At 39.9% G+C, this 19,412-nt stretch overlaps 1 protein-coding gene across 1 annotated transcript in view; it reads left to right on the top strand.

Moving 5' to 3' along the window:
• The window catches only part of SEL1L2 (sel-1 suppressor of lin-12-like 2 (C. elegans)), a 146,351-nt gene that overhangs the window by 36,656 nt on the left and 90,283 nt on the right, over window positions 1–19,412 (top strand). Inside the window, exons 4-5 of the mRNA XM_006894762.1 lie at window positions 5,111–5,213; window positions 17,293–17,455. Of these exons, the coding sequence (XP_006894824.1) occupies window positions 5,111–5,213; window positions 17,293–17,455 (266 nt within the window). The remainder of the gene's footprint in view (window positions 1–5,110; window positions 5,214–17,292; window positions 17,456–19,412) is intronic.

Here is a 19,412-nt window from a genome sequence, read left to right as displayed (position 1 = left end):
ACTCCCACCAACAGTGAATAAGGGTTCCAGTTTCTCCACAACCTCACCAGCATTTGTTGTTTGCTGTTCTGTTAAATTTTGCTATTCTTACTGGGTTGAGATTATAGCTCATAATTGTTTTGATTTGCATGTCTCTTAGAGCTAGAGATTTTGAACATTTCTTCATGTGTTTGTTGGCCATCTGAAGCCCTGAATAAGCAAAGAACTCCTTAAAAAGAGAAGCAAGGTAGGAGGCATCTCATTCCCTAATTTCAAATCCTTCTAAACTGCCATGGTGGTCAAGACAGTGTGATACTAGTACAACGACAGAAGCATAGATCAATGGAATAGAATTGAGAACCCAGAAATCAGACCATCTACCTATAGTCAACTTTTTTTTTATAAAGAGATGAAATCATTTAAGTGGGGAAATGACAGACTTTTTAACAAATGGTGTTGGCAACATTGGAAAATTATCTGCAGAAAACTCAAGCAAGATCCACACTTCACTCCATACACAAAAACTAACTCAAGGTGGATCATGGACCCAGGACTAAAACCAAGGACTATAAACTCCATTAAAGAAAAGCTTGGAAGAACTCTAGAAGTCCTAATCCACAACATCAACATTTCTCCAAGCATCCTGAAAAATCTACAACAACCAGGAGAGGATGAAATAGATGAATGGGACCTTCTAATAATCAAATCCCTATACACATCGAAAAACTTCTCCAACAGGGTAAAAAGGGAAGCCACGGACTGGGAAAAAGTATTTGGTAATGACATGTCAGATAAGGGACTTACATCTAGAATTTATAAAATACTTGAGCACCACGACAAGATAAACAACCCAACTGAAGAATGGGCACAGAATATGAACAGACACTTCACCAAAGAAGACATTTAGAAGGTACACAAACACATGAAGAAATGTTCCAACAGTAACTGCAGCAATAGGCTCACGTGCGTCAGAGGTTATGAGGATGGTGTGGAAAAGGATAAGCTTTAGATCTGTTGTTCATAGAGTTGCTATGATTTGTACTTGACAGCACCTAATAACAACTACAGTAGTAACTGCTGCCTGGAATGCAAAAGTTGAAACAGAGAAAGGATCGGTGATTGGAAAGACCCATATTTGTTCCCATTCAAGAAAAGTGTGGAAATTATAGAACAACATAAAGTCTCCAGTTTGGAGGCTATGTGTGAAACTTTGGATTCTAGAAGGTGAGTTCTCTAGTTTTGGTTGAGGGTTGGATATGAACTATTTGGTTTTTTTTTTTTTTATTTTGTTCACAATTGTGTGAGAACTGATTGGATTTGCTGGACTTAGCTAACAATGAACTGTGGCCTGGAAGCCTCTTGTTTATGGAGTCAGGCAGGACCTGGCTGGTGGGCCTTGTATTTAAAAATTGGCTGGGCCTTCAGGCCTGATGTTAACTGTGTTTGGGATCATTATTCTTCTAAGTGGTACAGTACTGGTCTGTCAATTTGCTGTCCTGAGGTAACTTGGGGTTACTCTGATGCTGAACCCTATGCCACTGGTATGTCAAATGCTGGAATGGTTACCCATGTTGGGTAGTGTTTAGTGGAGTTCCAGATTAAGACAGGCTTGGAAGCAGGTGTGTCATCCACTTACTAAACAACATGTCTCTAGAAACTCTATGAACATAGAGAAAGGACAGTATTTATAGAACACAGTTCAGGTCTTTTGTTCACAGGGTCACTATGAGTTGTGCTCAACTCAATGGTACTTAACAATGACATGATTAATGTCATGTTATTGTTAGGTGCCATCAAGTTGCTTTCGACCCATAGTTACTTATGTACAGCAGCTCTGAACTCTTCCCTGAACTCTGGACTCTGAGCTAATCTCACTAATTCTGACACATATACAAGCAAAATCTTGATGATGATAATTTTAAAGTGTCTGGCATGGTACATAGACAGGGAACTTCTAGAAATTCAACTGGATTCAGAAGAGGATATGAAATGAGCCTTATAGTGAATGTCAGATAGATCTTGGATGAAAACAGAATGTCAGAAAGATGCTTATTTCTGTTTTGTCGATTTTGAGAGGCACTAGACTGGATTGATCATAAAAAATTATGAATAACATTGAGAAGAAAGAATTCCTGAACACATAATGTTCCTTAAAATCAATGAGGGTGAGAATAGGTCTCACATAATTTGGGCATGTAATTATGAGGGGGGACAAGTCCCTGCAGAAAGATGTCATGCTTGCTAAAGTAGAGTATCAGTGAAAAAGAAGACCCTCAAGGAAGAAGATTGACACAGTGGTTGCAGCAGTGGTTTTAAGCACAGTAGAAATTGTGGAGATGGCATGGGCTCCAGCCAAGTTTCAGTCTATTATAAGTAGGGCTGCTATTACTCAGAGCTGACTCAAGGGCACCTAAAAATTCTATGTGTCATTCCCAAGGTGTTGGAAAGTTTGGTAGAGAAAGTTCAGAGAGATTGTTGTGTACCATCAAGTCAGAACCCACAGCCAACCCTCCAGCAGGTATTCAGAAGTAGTTAATCACATGGTAGGAAATTGTCCATCCTTATTCTGTGGAGCAGCTGGTGGACACAAACCATGCAGCACAGCTTCCTGACCCTAGGCCACCAGAGCTTCCTCTATCAATTCTAGATGCACGCCGGTCATCTTTAAGCTATCTTTTTGTCTATGCCCTCATGTTCCCTTGGACTCTGATGGCTCAGAGGTGGAGTGATCATGCTTAGACAAAGCAATTAGGGCTGAGACTTTAGTGCCTATAATCCTGCCTCTAGGTTACACCATGCCTTGCTTCCTTTTCTGTCCATTGTTTTGCTTGCTAAATCTGCAAGAATCTTGCAAAACCGGCTAAATTGTACTGCTTTCCCAGTGTGGGAGCCTCTTTCTCTCTCCTATTTTCAGAGACTCTTCACAAAAGATAGAAAGGTGTGCTTATTTGGGCAACTTCTGCTTTCTGGCATATAGGATAATATAGAAAGGTCAAGTCCTCTTGAAACAGAAAGGTAAAGTAATAATGATTGTAATAGTTACAGTGAAATCCCAACCATCACATATGTGTTGTATAGGATTTGTTGTTGTTTAAAAAATAATAATGACTCCATATGTTATATGTAAACTCTTCTAGTTATTTCAAGTCACATAATATTACTTTAGAACCAGAAGGTCAGGATTTAAAATTACATTCAGTGGTCACTGGTTATAATTGAAATCTTTAAGTTTTAATGAGAGGTCTTAGGAGTAAGATATAATGATGGTCTCAAATATGGTGGAAGACCATTATTAAAAGGGTCTAAGATCTGCAGGGGTCAGTCAGCAGCTGTGATAGTTACAACCAGTGGACATTCTTTTAAGTGTTCAAAAGAATTATGAAAAAGTTTGAAATGTTAAAAGTATTACTAATTGGCACACAGCCAAAAATTGAGCAGCTGTTGTTGGAAAATAGTACTAATAAGTTTTCTTGATGTATAGTTGTACAAAACTTCAATTTATACCAAAAAACCCAATGCTACAATAGCTGCCGTTGTGATTATTAAGTACTATTAAGTCAAATACAACTCATAACAACCCTATGACCAAGAAATCTGAACCTTTCCCTATCCTTTGCCATCCTAATCATCTCTGAAATGTTCAAACCCACTGTTCCAGTCACTATATCAATACATCTTGTAAGGGTCTTCCTCTCTTTCTTGGACTCTCCATCTTTCCCAGCGTGATGTCTTTTTGTAAGGACTAGCCCTTTCTGACAAGATGTCTAAAGTATATGTAACAAGAGTTTTACAGCCCTTGCCTCTAAAGAGCACCCTGGTTGCACTTCCTCTGAGATGTATTTCTATCTAGCAGTCCATGAGATATTTCGCTCTATGCTCTAACATCACAATTCAAAAACATAAATTATTTTCCTTAATATTTATTCGTTGTCCAACTTTCAAAAGCATATTGTTGTTGTTGGGTGCTGTTGAGTCAAGTATGACTCATAGCGACCCAATAAACAACAGATCTGAATCCTGTTCTATCTTGTGCCATCCTCACCATTTCTGATACACTTGAGCCCATTGTTGCAATCACTGTGTCAGTACATCTTGAAGGGGTCTTCCTCTCCTTCTCTGACCCACCACCCTTCCAAGCATCGTGTCTTTTTATATTATCCTTCCATCTAAGGAGCATTCCAGTTCTCTTTTTTTCTAAAACATACTTGATCATTTTTTGGCAGTCCATGGAAACAGGACCAGAACAGTGTTCATATAATAACCATTTATTTCAAAACACAGCTTTTCATCTGACCTTGAAAATCAGTTTTCTATACTGACTGCACAAAGGTAATTATTTAAAAGACTATAATGCCTGACAGGGACCTATCCAAAATGCTGAAGAGCAATAATGTCTGTTTGAAAACTAAGATACACTTGAAGCAGGCCATTGTCTCCTCAATCATCTGCTATACATCAGAGAGATGGGCATTGAATAAGGATGATAGAAGAAGAATTGATGCTTTTGAGCTGTAGTGCTGGAGAAGAGTCCTGAATACCCCGTGGAGTGCCAAAAGAATAAAACAGATATGTCTTTGAGAAGGTGCAGCCGGAGTGCTCCTTAGAGGCACAGATGGCGAGGTCTTCTTCTGTACGTTGGACGTAAGGCTAAGTAAGGCTATCCCTTAGAGAAGAACATTATGCTTGGAAAGATGGAGGGTCAGCAAAGGAGAGGAAGACCCTCAATGACAGGAATTGACACAGTGGCTTCATCAGTGGGCTCTAGTGTGTCAGAGATGATGAGGACCGCACAGGATAGGGCAGGGTTCAGGGCAGCCATTAATAGCTCAGTTCATTGAGTCATACTCCATGTGACAGCACCTAACAACAAGAACCACAACAACAGTGCCTGAGGCAAAATGGTCTTAACTCTTTTATCCAAATCATTGTTTGAATTCCAAGGTTATTTTCAGGAACCAGTTTCTTCAAGGCTCCACGTCCAAAGGACTTCTCTGGGAAATGAAATGTATGGGTCACCCCACCTTTACAGATGCCAGAAATCTACTTTCATGATAATTAATACTTTGTTTCTCAAATGTAAGATGTAAAAATAATTCTTCTTTTTTTATTTTCTTTTTTCATCCACATATAGTAAAAACACAAGGAAAGGAAAATTTCACAGATGAAGGTGAACATCTATTTAAAATGGGCATCAAGATTCTCCAGCAGTCTAAAAGCCAGAAACAAAAATCAGAGTAAGTCTGCATCAAGTTATCTTGGCAAAGCTAAATTTCCAGGTTGAGAAGAAAGATCACCTGAAATTTAGTTTGTCATTAAAAGTAACATATATTGTTATTGGATTAACATTTTCTTATAAGCTTTGTTGTCTAAACACTTGAAAAGTGTTCAAAGAATTCTGCAAATCAGCTTGCTTGAACAGGCAGAAAAACAGAATGTGGAAATTGGAGGCCCTGTACGTTTAGTGAAGAATTAGGGCACTGATTTGAGGATTCGAGCCAAAATTTTCTTTTTACTTTCACATATTAGATATTTCAAATTAAATAAAATGTTTTCTTTTAATTAGAGTAGCTACCATCCTAGATTTTGTTTTTCTCTGCCCAACTTCGCATTTGTAAAGTATTCAGTACTTTTCAGAGAGTTCTGGTGGCTTAGGTGGTAAGGAGTTGCATTACCAATCCAAGTATGTTGTTGTTGTTGTTGTGGTGGTGTACCATCAAGTCAGAACTGATGCATAGCCGACCCTCCTGCAGCTTTTCAGAGGCAGTAAATCACATGGGAGGAGATTACACATCTGTGGTTAAATCCACAAGTGCTCTGTGGTCACAGGGAAGGCATTCTCCCCCATGTGCTTTACAGCCTCTGGTAACCTACTGGTGGGTCAGCCATGAGTTGATTCTGCGTCAATATCATCGAACAACAGCAACAACATACAGTTGTCAGAGCACTTTCATGTATGTCATTCCCTTTAATTCCCAAAGCAGGCTTATAAGGTAGGTAGAGCTTGATTTTTTTTTCTCTTTAAAAATTATGAGCAGAAATTAAAAAATGTTAAGCTGTCATAGATACAGCTAGTAAATGACCAAGTGCTGACCACTTGTTCTCACTCGATATCCAATGTTTCTCTTCCCCACTTACCTATCTTGCCCAAGGATAGACAGAAATATCTTCTTTCTCTCTTTGAAAGACGCAATTTGGGATCACCCTTCAAGACTCTAGTTAGACTAGAACCTTAGACTAGAACATTAACTATTTGCTAATAACTACTTGATTCTCAGTGAAATATTTAATCTCTCTGTACCTCATGCAATACAAATTGAACTTTCAGAATAATGTCTAGACCAGTAACCAAGGGGCCATTTTTATCTCTAGGTCTTCATTTGGCAAGTAAAAACTTTAAGGAAGAAGAAAGCAATGATACATTGCACAAATAATGTAAAGAATGAGCCCTAAATCCCCAACAAGGAAGCATTCTTTGTGGTAGCACAGACCGAGGCTGTGGGACCAGTTTGACATAGGGCATCAGTGTTGGTGTTGTATACTGTAGAGTTGGAATCGTCCTATCACTGACCCTCCAGCAGGTTTTTCAGAGGCAGTAAATCACATGAGAAGAGATTGTCCATCCTTTTCCCACAGGGCCGCTGGTGGATTCAAACTGTGTGCCTTCAGGTTGGCAGCATACCTTCTTACCACTAGGCCACTAGAGCAGCAATACAGTCTTTTAATTCTTTCTTTAAGCTGAACTATAATCCCGAAGGCATGTGGTTTGAATACACCAAATGCTCGGCTGGAGAAGGAGGGATAATCTCTTCCTGTGCCAGTCAGATTTGATGCAACAATATACAACAAATAAAAAATAAAAAAGGGGGGAGAGAAAGAAACAAAAAAAGGAAGGAAGGAAGGAGAAATGAGAAGAGAAGAGAAAAGAAAAGAAAAGAGAAAAGAAAAAAACGAATCCTCCAAGAAGAGGGGAGAGAGTACAGACAGGAGGAATCTCAGCTATGACCCTGGGTATAACAACATCAGCAAATTCCATTTATCAAGCATCCACTTGGCACTAGGTATTGTTGAGGAACTTTATGTATATAATATTATTTCTTGCTTACCCAGAAACATACTGTTGTTTTTGTGTACCATCAAGTCAGAACCGATTCATAGTTTGCTCTCCAGCAGGTTTTCAGAGGCAGTTAAACTCACAGGAGAAGGTGGCCCATCTTTCTCCCAAAGAAAAGCTGGTGTATTTTAACCACTGTCTTTGACTTAGCAGTGTAGCTCCTTAGCACTACTAGGCCACCAGCACTCTCTACCAGGAGACATTGTTGTTTTTGTTGATAGATGCTCTCAAGTCAACTACAACACATAGTGAGTCTATGAACAACAGATCTGTGTCCTATCCTGTTCCATCTTTATCATTCTTGATATTCTTCAGCCCATTGTTACAGTCACCTTGTCAGTCTAGCTCACTGAGAGCTTTCCTCTGTTGCTGATCTTTCCAGACATGATGTCTTTTAGCAAGAATTGGTCCTTCCTAATAACATGCCTGAAATATGTGAGACAAAACTCCACTATCCTTGCCTCCAAGGAGCACTCTGGCTGCACCTTCTCCGAGATATATCTGTTTTTTGACAGTCCATAGGATATTCAATACTCTTCACCAACACCAGAGTTCAAAGGTGTCAATTCTACTTCTGTCATCCTTACTCATTGAACAACTTTCAGATGCATAGAAAGTAACAGAGATTATCATCCTCAAATTTAAAAGAAAGAAGAATAAAAAGAGTATTTACTTTTTCCAAGAAGAAGACCAGGAAGGTTTAACTCTAGAAAACTGATTTGACAAGCTAAAATATGTCATTTCCACTAAACTATGAGAAAAAAATGTGTTGGAAAATCAATCCCCTGAGAAATTCAAAACAATTTCTTATCTCTAGGGTAATTACAATGAGAAACTCTTTATAAGAGCAAAGGAAAACCATCCCCAGATAAACTTAGTCTTTGCACCGTTCTTCCCTGGGGACCATAATAATAAGAAAGAGGTTAAATCAAATCCTCAAAATAGAACACATGCCAATAGGTAGAGTGATCCCCTAAGGTACCCACTAAGCAGATAAGTGAGAAAGCAGTCCTCTGCGCAGCCTACAGAGATAGGGGAACATTGATGGAAATGGAGCTGAAGTTTCCAGCCAGCATGGTCTGGAGCTGGGAAACAAACCCAAGATGAGGATCTCTCTGGGCTTGCCACCACCCAAGTCCAAGGAAATCGCAAATAAATAAGTCTTCTAGGACAGGCCTTCGAAAACCCTACGTACCATAGAGCACACTTAGAGTAGATTAATAGATATGGCATCTGAAACTGAGCCCTCAAATTTGGAGCTTCAGAGGAGGAGGAACAGTTGTAAGTAGACACTAATGATTGGAATGTGGCATGTGAGAAGCATGAATGTAGGAAAACTGGACATTGTTAAGAAAAAAATGGAATGCATAAGTATTTTTTTTTCTTCTAATTATATTTTATTAATTTTCATAAACATTTACAGAGATTTTGGGCTTCCACTCATTCATTGTTGCACTATTCTCTCTACCCTCCTCCCAGTTTGTTCTTGTCCAAATGCCACAATGCTTGTCAAAGCCAGTTCTGATTAATCTTCTTTGTCAGTGTATCCTTTGCCATTCCCTATCACTCCTCCCTGAGAGAGACTTCACCCTGAGTCATAAGGAAAAGGGGACGGCGTATTCTCTTAGCTACTTCCTGCTGAAAAGGGGCGCTGTGGGTTTCAGGGTGAAGATCTTCTCTCACTACTCTAAAGGGCCCCTTTGGCAGTAGGAAACACATAGACTATTATGGAGATTGATTTTGGAATTCAGATGCACTCTTATTGATTGTGCTTGGCTGTACATGTACATATCCTTCAAGATGTATCATGGGAGTGTTGCAACCTCCTACCGTTCTTCTATTCTTAAGGAGTGCTTTGCTTATTCGGGGCTTTTTCCCATTCCATACGAAATTGGAGATTGCCTTTTCCATCTCGTTGAAGAATGGGGTTGGTATTTGTATTGGGATTGCATTAAATGTGTAAATTGCTTTTGGTAGTATTGCCATTTTCACAACATTGAGTCTTCCTATCCATGAGCAAGGGATATTCTTCCACTTTTCAAGATCTCTTTTTGTTTCTTGTAGTAATGTTTTGTAATTTTCTTGGAAAAGGTCCTTTGTACTTCTGGTTAAATTTATTCCCAAGTATTTAATCTTGTGATTAGCTATTGTGAAAGGTATTGTTTCTCTTAGTTCTGGCTCTGTATTCTTTTTGTCACGGTAGAGAAAGCCAAGTGATTTTTGTATGGATGCATAAGTATTAACATATTAAGTATTGGAGAGATTGGATTGGCATGGAACATTTTGAATCAGATACTCATATAATCAGATAGTCATATAATCTACTATGCCAGAGATGAAAAGGAGAGGAAAAACAAGTTGCTTTCGTAGTTTAAAAAGTCATTTCTACATACATTTCTACATACATCTTGAAGTATAATGTAATGAGCGGCTGATAGAATTCTGCTCAATCAATGGTTTATTCATTGCAAATACCTTTTCTAAGAAACACAAACACAGATTATATACATGGATTTCACCTGATGGTATGCACAGAAATCAGATCGATTACACCTGTGGAAATAATCACTGTAGAAGCTCAATATCAGCTGTGACAACTAGGCCAGGTGATGATTTTGGAGCAGACCATCAACTACTCATATGCAAGTTCAAACTAAAGCGAAAGGAGGTAAAATCCAATCCACCGAACCCAAACTTGGACCTCGAGTCTATCCCACTTGAATTTAAAAACCATCTCAGGAAAAGATTTGAGGCCTTGAACATTAATGACTAATGACCTGTAGGACGATATCAACAATATCATCCACAAAGAATGCAAAAGGTCATTTCAAAGACAGAGGAGGGAGAAAAGACCAAGATGGATATCTGAAGAGACTTCTGAATATTGCACTAGAGCATTGAGAAACCAAAGCAAAGAGAAGAAAGCAGCAAGTTTAGGAGCTGAATAGAAGATTTCAAAGGGCAGCTCAGGAAGACAAAGTAAAATATTATATGAAGAGCTGGAGTCAGAAAATCAAAAGGGCCAAACCCCTTTGGCATTTCTTAAGCTGAAGGAACTAAAAAACAAATTCAAGCTTCAAGTTGCAATACTTAAGGATGCTATGGGCAGAATATAGACTTATTCAAGGAACATTAAAAGAAGATGGAAGGAGTAGAGCCACTGTACCAAAAAGAATTGGCTGACACAAGAATTTCAAGAAACAACATATAAACAAGAGGCAATGGTGATGGAGGAAGTACAGGCTGCTTTGAAGGACTTGGCAAAAAGCAAGGCCCCAGAAATTGATGGAATACAAATTGACATATTTCAACAAAGAGATGCTATCCTGAACATGCTTCACCAGGTTGTGTCAAGAAATCTGGAGGACAACTACCTACTCAACTGCCTGGAAGAGATCCATATTTACTCCCAATCCAAAAAAAGTTGACTCAACTCAGTGTGGAAATTATCAAACGATATCACTAATACCACATGCAAGCAAGATCCTGCCGAAGATTACCTAAAAATAACAGGAACAAGTATATTGACAGAGAACTTCCAGAAAAACAAGCTGGGTTTAGAAGAGGTCATGGCACTAGAAACATTATTGCCAATGTCAGATGGATCTTAGCTGAAAGCAAAGAGTACCAGAGGAATGTCTATCTGTGTCTTATTGACTGTGCAAAGGCATTTGACTGTGTAGATCACAAAAAATTGTGGCTAACTTTGAGGAGACTAGGAATCCCAGACATTTGATTGTACTCATGAAACCTATATTCGGACCAGGAAGCAGTCATCAGAACAGAGCAAGGAAACACTATATGATTCAAAATCAGGAAAGGAGTGCACGAGGGATGCATCCTGTTTCCATACCTTTCCAATCTATGTGGAACAGATCTCCAGGGAGGCTGGGCTTTATGAGGAGGAATGTGGCATCAGGATTGGAGGAAGACACGTCAACAACCCGCCCTATGCAGATGACACAACCTTGCTTGCTGAAACTGAGGAAGACCTAAAGCACTTGCTCTAGAAAGTCAAGGACTGTAGTTTTCTGTGTGGATTGAAGCTCAACATCCAGAAGACAAAGATTTTCACCACTGGGCCAGTTGACATCACCATGGTCGATGGAGAAGAGGTTGAGGTTGTTAACAATTTCCTTTGCCTGGCTCCACAATCAACATTCTCGGCACCAGCAGTCAGAAAGTCAAAAGATGAAAAAGTCTGGGAAAATCTACTGTTGGGGACCTCTCTAGAGTACCGAGAAGCAACAATGTCAGTCTAGAGACAAAGGTGTGCCTGATACAGGCCTTGGCCTTTGTAATTACTAGCTATGCATCAGCTATGGACAATGACTAAGGAAGCTAGAAGAAGAATCAATGCCTTCGAGTTGTGGTGCTGGAGAGGAGTCTTGAACATACCATGGACCACCAAGAGAACAAACAGGTCTGTCTTGGGAATTTGAAGCTCTGTCACATACTTAGGGCACATGGCCAGGAGGGACCTTTCCTTGGAGAAGGACATGATGCTCAGGAGGGTGGAGGGACAGTGTAGGAGAGGAAAAAACCCTGATGACATGGATTGTCACAGTAAGTGGGGTAATGAGGGTAGATGATTTGGAGTCAGTGAAACAGGCTCAGGATAAGGCAGGCTTCAGAGCTGTTGTACATAGGGTTGCTTTGAGTCACAGGTGACTCAAAGGCACATAACAACAACAGGATTGAGATTATTCTTATACACCTTCTGGAAGTGAGACTACCTCTTTGGCTTAAAGAACAAGATAGAAAACCCAGCCCTGTCAGCAGACCAAGAACCCAGCAGTACTGGAGCTCTATGTCTAGTCAGCTGTGCTGTAATCCCAGTTTGTCCTGTTACATTCCTTGAGAATGGCAGGAAAGTGCTTCTTTTCAAAAGAGAATATCTATATCAGAGGACCTGTAGGGATGAGTCTCCTACATTTTCTGTGTTGTCAGTGATGGATCTTTTCGTAGCCGGGGACTCTAAGGGGTTTGTAGACAGCTTGAGCGGAGCTCCTTGAATAATCATGATGACACACTTGACCCTTAAAGAACACATAGTGTAGAACCATAACAAAGATTCTGGCCAGGAAGAGAGAACTGACTGTACCCCTTGCTGGCTTCTTCTTGTTGTGTCATTGAGTTGACTATGACTTCTATTGACCCTATGAAGAATGACTCAGAACCTTGCCCTGTCCTAAGCCAACTTCACCATCTCTGACACATCTGACCCCATTGCCATAGTCACTGTGTAAATCTATCTTATCCAGAGTCTTCCTCTCCTGCACCGACCCTCTCTCTCCTTTCAGTTATGATGTACTTCTCCAAGGACTGGTCCCTCCTTGTGATATGTCCAAAGTACGTGAGACGTAGCTTCAAAATCTTTACCTCCAATGAGTAGCCCAGTTTCATCCTCTGCTGAACTGACCTGTTTGTTCTTTTGGCACTCCACAGTATATTCAGTACTCTTCTCCAACACCACAGATCCAAAGCATTGATTCTTCTCCTGTCATCCTTAGTCATTATCCAACTCTCAGATACATAGCAAGCAACTGAGAATACCATGGCTTTGGCCAAGCACACCTTAGTCTTTAGAATTACTTCATTACTCTTTAGCACTATGTAAAGGTCCTTGGTAGATTTTCTCCAAAGGAACCTGTCTTTTGATTTCCTAACTGCTGGTGTCAAGGATCTTGATTGTGGATCTGAGCAAGATGAAATCATTAACGACTTCAATCTTTTCTCAATCTATCATGATGTTGCCTATTGGCCCAGTGGTAAGGATTTTGGTTTATGTTGAGATGAAATCCATATGGAAGGCTGCAGTCTTTAATCTTCTGAAGCAAGTGTTTCAGGTTTTCTTCAGTTACTCAATTATGTCCCCTCATTGTTCACTCCTTCCTAGGGTTTGTGATGGCCTAAATAGAGGTGGTGTTATGTTCCATCAAGTTGCCTGTGACTAGACTAGTTCTTTGGGCCCATCTACACCTAGATTCAGCCCCAATTCACTTACTCATTCATTAATTCAGCCTGGTGCACATGAGATGGGGAAATGTATGAATCAATATTGTTAGAAGATAAAATGGGGGAAGAGAAAAAAGAACAGATAATATTTAAGTACTAGAAAGTGTCAGTGAAAACCAGAGTCGATCTTTCACCAAGAGTTACCTCCTATCTGCGAAGAGGCCTCAGAGCTGAATTGCTGCCCCAGACCAAGTCACTGGTGTCTCTTGGGTTTAGCCTCCTTCTTGCTAAATCGTTGATTTGCTCCCTTTCCTACTTAGGTTTGGCTGTAGCATCCAATGCCAGATCCTTTAGAGATGAGTAAAATATCAGCTGAATTTTCTTGTTGGAATCTGTCCTTGTTCAGTTTTTTCAACTTCTCGCCTTCTTGGGGAATAGAATACATCCCAGATCTTAACCCATTAGCCAGGCTCAAATTGTATTTAACAATATTCCTAATGTCGGCCTGGGCTTTTCCTGCCAGAGGACCCCAGTCCTCACCTCACCTTTGGAATAAAATACACTTAGCAGAGCTTGTTTTCATCCCACTGCAGCCCCCATGAGTCCCTGCAGCCCAACTTACATTTCTATTTCTTGATACTTGTTGGTCCCCTTCTTTTTCAGCAAGCTATGTAGCTGCACCAGTAAATCAACAAATCATTGACAGAAAGAACCAAGGGAGCCTTTACCCTGAAATCAGGCTGATTTCCCTGGATGCCAAGCAGCTCTTGTTGCACTGCTAATCCAAATACCAGAGGTTAGAATCCACTAGCTCTTCCACAGAAGACAAGCAGTCTAACTGCATGAAGATTGACAGCCATAGAAATCCAAAGGAGGGTTACTATGAGTCAGAATCGACTTGATAGCGGCACAGTGTGGCTCAGTCCCTAGATGTCAGACATTTTCTCTCACTGACCTGTGAAATCTGCTACATTCTTGTTGTTTCTCAACATTAAGAGAGCAAAAGTCCTCATCACTGGACCAACGAACAACATCATGAAAGATAGAGAAAATATTTACATTTCAACGATTTAATTTTACTTAGATTCACAATCAACACCATTGGCAACAGCAGTGAAAAAAACAAAAGATGTGTTGCATTGGGAAATCTGCTGTCAAGGGCCTCTCCAAAGTTCTAAAGAGCAATGAAGTCCCCTTAAAAATTAAGGTGCACTTTATTCCAGCATTAATATATTTTTTCCCTATACATCTGAATCAAAACCTCTGGACCAGTTGGCAGCATCAGGATGGATGGTGAAGAGATTGAGATTGTTCACAGCTTTAGTCTGCTTGTCTCTACAATCAACACTCTTGGCACCAACAGCTAGGAAATTAGAAGACGTACTGCCATGGGAAAGTCTGCTGTTAGGGACCTCTCTAAAGTACTAAAGAGCAATGGTGTCTCTCTGAAGACTAAGGTGCGTCTGATACAGGCCATGGTCTTTGCAATCACTTGTTATGCATCAGAGAATTGGACAATGACTAGAGAGAATAGAAGGAGAATTGATGCTTTTGAGCTTTGGTGTTGGAGAAGAGTATTGAGGGTACCATGGACTTCTAAGAAAACAAACAGATTCATCCTTGAGAGGGTTAAACCAGGCTGTTCCTTGGAGGCAAGGATTCTGAGGCTTCATCTGACGTATTTGGTCATGTTGGAAGGAGGGATCAGTCCTTGGAGAAGGACATCATGCTTGGGAAGGTGGAGGGACAGGACATGACAGGAAGGCCCTCTAGGAGGTGGATTGATTCAGTGACTGGGGTAATCGGGATGTGTGTGTCGGAGACAGTGAGATTGGCGCAGGACAGAGCAGAGTTTAGGGCTGTTATTCATAGGGTCACTATGAGTGGCAAGCGACTCGATGGCACATAACAACACCAACAACAAACATACAACTGAGAGTTAGACAGTGAATAAGGAAGACAGAAGAAAAATTGAAGCCTTTGAACCATGGTGTTGACAAAGAGAATTGAATATCTTATGGAATTCCAAAAGAACAAATAAACTTGTCTTATAGGAAGCATGACCAGAGCGCTTCTTCGAGGCAAAGATGGTGAAACTACGCCTCATTAACTTTGGGCATATTTTCAAGAGGAATCAGTACTTAGAGGGAGACAACATACTGGGAAAGGTAAGGAGGGATTGTCGAAAGACATGAACACCCTCACAAGACAGCGTGACACAGTGTCCACCACAGTGGGTAGAGCACAAAAGATCGTGAAGATGGTGCCGGACAGGACAAGGTTCAGCTGTGTTCATAGAGTCTACTCAACAGCCCTAACAACAGCAATCTCATTGTTTGATTTCTGGCCCCAAGACCCTCAGTTTGTTTCAACTATGGTTAACCTCTTGTTTGACGTCTTCACTTTCCATCTTCCAATGTTTTTATGTTCCACTGGAACACCAGCTTTTGTTTTGTCAGTCTTTGTTTTTCCTAACACCTTTGAGAATATCACCCAGACCCTATCTGTTTGGTCTGTTCCATCTTGTACCCAAGAGCAGCTTATTTTAGCTTCAGCATGAAGAAGGAATCCGTAAGGGTGAGGTCTCCTGACCTTTCTCACTATTAATGGTAAATGTGTATAATCTTTCCCGTTTTGGAGTCAAGGTCGCACGTAGAGGTTAATGCTTGCTGGTCTTATCACTACCAAAAAGGAAGCTACAAAAGTAAAAATAAATTCTAAAAGCATTGTCTCTGGAATGTTCACTGACCTTGTGAAGTTCTCCATCCCTACTTGTTATACAGATCAGGCCCAGGTGTCTGCTGACCAGCAATCTGGAGATGCAATGTGAGTTACTCCTGCGGTACCTGTTTGTGCACCCAGCTTTCATAGTGTTTACCATCTAATGTCATGAGAATAATTATCATGCAATAAAGCTTTAGACTGCATATAATAGCCCTGAAATAAGAATAGTAAGGAAAGGTAATTTTAGTATTTACAAAATAACTGTAATAGCTTGCTTGCTTTCAGGCACAATGCCACACATTTCAGATGGGGATGTTACACGTGAGAAAAATACAGAGATGTTAAGTACTTTGCCTGAAGTTTGTGATAGTCAGGTTTTGAATACATGCAGTCAGATTTTAGAGCCTTAACCATAAAAGATTCATTTGATGTGGAACTCTGGTGGCTTAGTGGTGAAGAGTTGTGCTGCCAACCCAAAAGCAGGTGGTTCAAATCCACCTGCTGCTCTGTGGGAGAAAGATGGGAAATCTGTGTAACTTACTGCTTCTGAAAACCTGACAGGGGGTCAGCTATGAGTCAGTTCCAGCTCAATGGCACATAACAAAACAACCACCATTAACATTTCTTTTGATTATTGTTTTCTCAAACAAACTGGCCTTTTTTGTTTTCAAGAGTGTATTCTGTTTAGAAAATTACTTAGGAGTACAAAGAGACGTTCATCCTTATGATAAGCAGCTTCTTAGATCAGACATTTAAGTGACAACAATTATTGGGACTTATTTCAGAATTCATTGTATAAAACTTTTGGATAAACAGCAAAAAACAATGGAGGTGGCTGTGGGAGAGTTGGCTATTTCAGTACAAGAACCAGAATTCTTCACTTCATTTGGTGTGTAAGCTTGAATCACAATGTGTTTCATCCTTGATGAACCTTCAGCTTTCTTTCTTGAATCACAGTGTGGTGGTTCTGTGATTCAACACTAATCTTACACATTTCTCCTTTTTAGTAGTCTGCCATTAATCCAGTATATTTGAAATTACTATTTAGATTTTAAATATGTTTGAAAATACTGTATAACACAGGAGAGGCTAGAAAGCATTATGCTGAGTGAAGTCGCTCGGGCACATCAGAACATTTGCCTGTATCAGACCATTATTGTAAAAGCAGAAGGATAACCAGTGAGATGTCTATAGACATACAAAGAGGGAAGGCGAGGGGTTATAGGGGCTGTGGGTGGGGTGAGGGAGATCACAGAATCATAGTTTGGTGGATGGAGAGAGGGAGCGGGGGGGGGGAAATTGACATGTATGAAAGACAATTTTTAAAAATGAAATTACTATTTTAGATTGATTTATAAACCAAACAACAACACAAAAAGATCTACTGGTCTACGAATGTAATGAACTTTAGCTCAACTGTTTTGTAAGTGGAAGTGACAGTAAAATTATACTTATTAAAGAGGAAGGAGCAGAAACTTTCCTTTTTAAAATAAAATTCTAACTTCATGTTCTTGAAACAGAGCCTACTTACTCTTTGCCAAAGCAGCTGACATGGGGAACTTGAAAGCAATGGAGAAAATGGCTGATGCCTTACTGTTTGGAAATTTTGGCACGCAGAACATAACAGCAGCTGTCCAGTTATATGAGTCCTTGGCCGAAGAAGGATCGTACAAAGCCCAAAACGTGAGTCTTGCAAGGAAACAAAACCTTAAATAACTGTAGACAAAGAACGTGGGAAGAGTTAAGCAATAGTATTTCCAGGCTAATATACAGATTCAAGGGAGGTTAGCATACTAAATTGCAATGAAGAGTTTGGAGCAGAATTAGAACAGAACTGCTTTCTAATCCACCTTCCTGTCTTCTGTGTCTTTCTGAATGTTTTGAGATAATGTGGAACCTCTGAATCCCTAGAAGAGTCAATTTTTTTAAATCAAATATCTTCATCTATATGAAGAAATACGGCATTGAATCTATTTTGGTAAAATGTTTGTCTAGTTTTAACATTTCAACTATTTTATATGCTAAATATATTTTCTTTTATATTTTAATAAATAGTAAAATTCAGATAATTTAATATTTATATTCTACATAAAACATTAAACATACAATTTAAACTTGGTGTCCTAGTGGCAAGAAGCTGCTCTGTAATCCTGAAGGCACATGGCTGGAGTCCATCAGCTGCTCTGCGAGAGAGGGATGGGCACTCTGCTCCCATGCAATTAACTGCTTCTGAAAACCTGCTAGAGTGTTAGCTATGAGTCAGTTCTGACTCAATGGTACACAACAACAACGCATGTTGCCTGCAAACCACAGTGTCCTTTTGTACAACAGCTGTGAAGCCTGCCCTATTCTGAGCCAGTCTCACTGATTCCTACACACCTACCCTCACTACTCCCCCCCACATTACACTATCAATCCATCTCATCCAGAGTCTTCCTCTCCTGTGCTGTCCCTCCACCCTTCCAAGCATGATGTGCCAAAAGTGTGTGAGATGGAGCTTGAAAATCCTAGTCTCGAAGGAGAAACTTGGTTTCACCTTCTCCAAGATAGACTTACTTGTTTTCTTGGTGGTCCATGGTATGTTCAAGCAGCACCAACTGAAAGGCATCAATTCTTCTTTTGTCAACCTTAGTCATTGTCCAGCTCTCTGATGCATAGCAAATAATTATAAAGACCATGGCCTGGATCAGGCGCGCCTTAATCTCTAGACTGACATTATTGCTTCTCAGTACTCTGGAGAAGTCGCTGACAGCAGATATTCCTAATGAAATTTCTTTTGATTTCCTGCCTACTGGTGCAAAGATTGTTGATTGTGGAACTGAGCAAGCTGTAATTTTTAATAACTTCAATCTCTTCTCCATCATGGTGTTGCCAATTGACCCAGTGGTGAGAATCTTTGTTGTGTTTTTTTTAAAAAAATTTTTTTATTTTAAACTGGTTTACATACATTAAGTTCATATATATTGTTTTTCTCACGGAAACTTTCCCCTTTCCTTTACCAATCCTACCTTCCACCCATCAAATTGTGTGACTCCATGTTTAACCCCACCCCCTTGGATCCTCATACATGCACAATAATGGTCCTATGCATTATTTGTCTTTGTAAGATTGAGTTAGTACACTTAGCATAATGCTCTGCAGTCCTTCCCAAGTCAAGTAGTAATTTACAAAATCATTACTCCTGTGTGCTGCATAGTATTCCATTGTGTGAATGTACCATAATTTCTTAATGCATTTCATTGTAGTTGGAAATTTGGACTGTTTGCATGTTCTTGCTATAGTGAGTAATGCTGTTATGAACATTGGTGTACAAGTCTCTGTTTGGGCCTCAGTTCTCATTTTCTCAGAGTATACTCCAAGCAGTGGAATAGCTGGTTCATATGGAATTTCTATGTTCAGTTTATTGAGGAAGCACCAAACTGCCTTCCATACTGGTTGTACCATTTTACAATCCCACCAACAATGTATAAGAGTTCCTAACTCACCACATCCTCTCCAACATCTATTAATTGATGCCCTGCTAAAGTTTGGTACTGCTAGTGGGATAAGATGGTATTTCATTGTGGTTTTGATTTGCATCTCTCTTATTGCCAGTGATTTTGAGCATTTCTTCATGTGTCACTGGCCATCTGAATGTCCT

The sequence above is a fragment of the Elephantulus edwardii genome, unplaced genomic scaffold, assembly GCF_000299155.1.
Source record: "Elephantulus edwardii isolate Elephantulus edwardi_28Jun2011 unplaced genomic scaffold, EleEdw1.0 scaffold00150, whole genome shotgun sequence".
In the NCBI taxonomy this organism is placed as follows: domain Eukaryota; kingdom Metazoa; phylum Chordata; class Mammalia; order Macroscelidea; family Macroscelididae; genus Elephantulus; species Elephantulus edwardii.
Note: the sequence above shows the minus strand (reverse complement) of the source record. Positions and strands in the feature narration are given on the sequence as shown.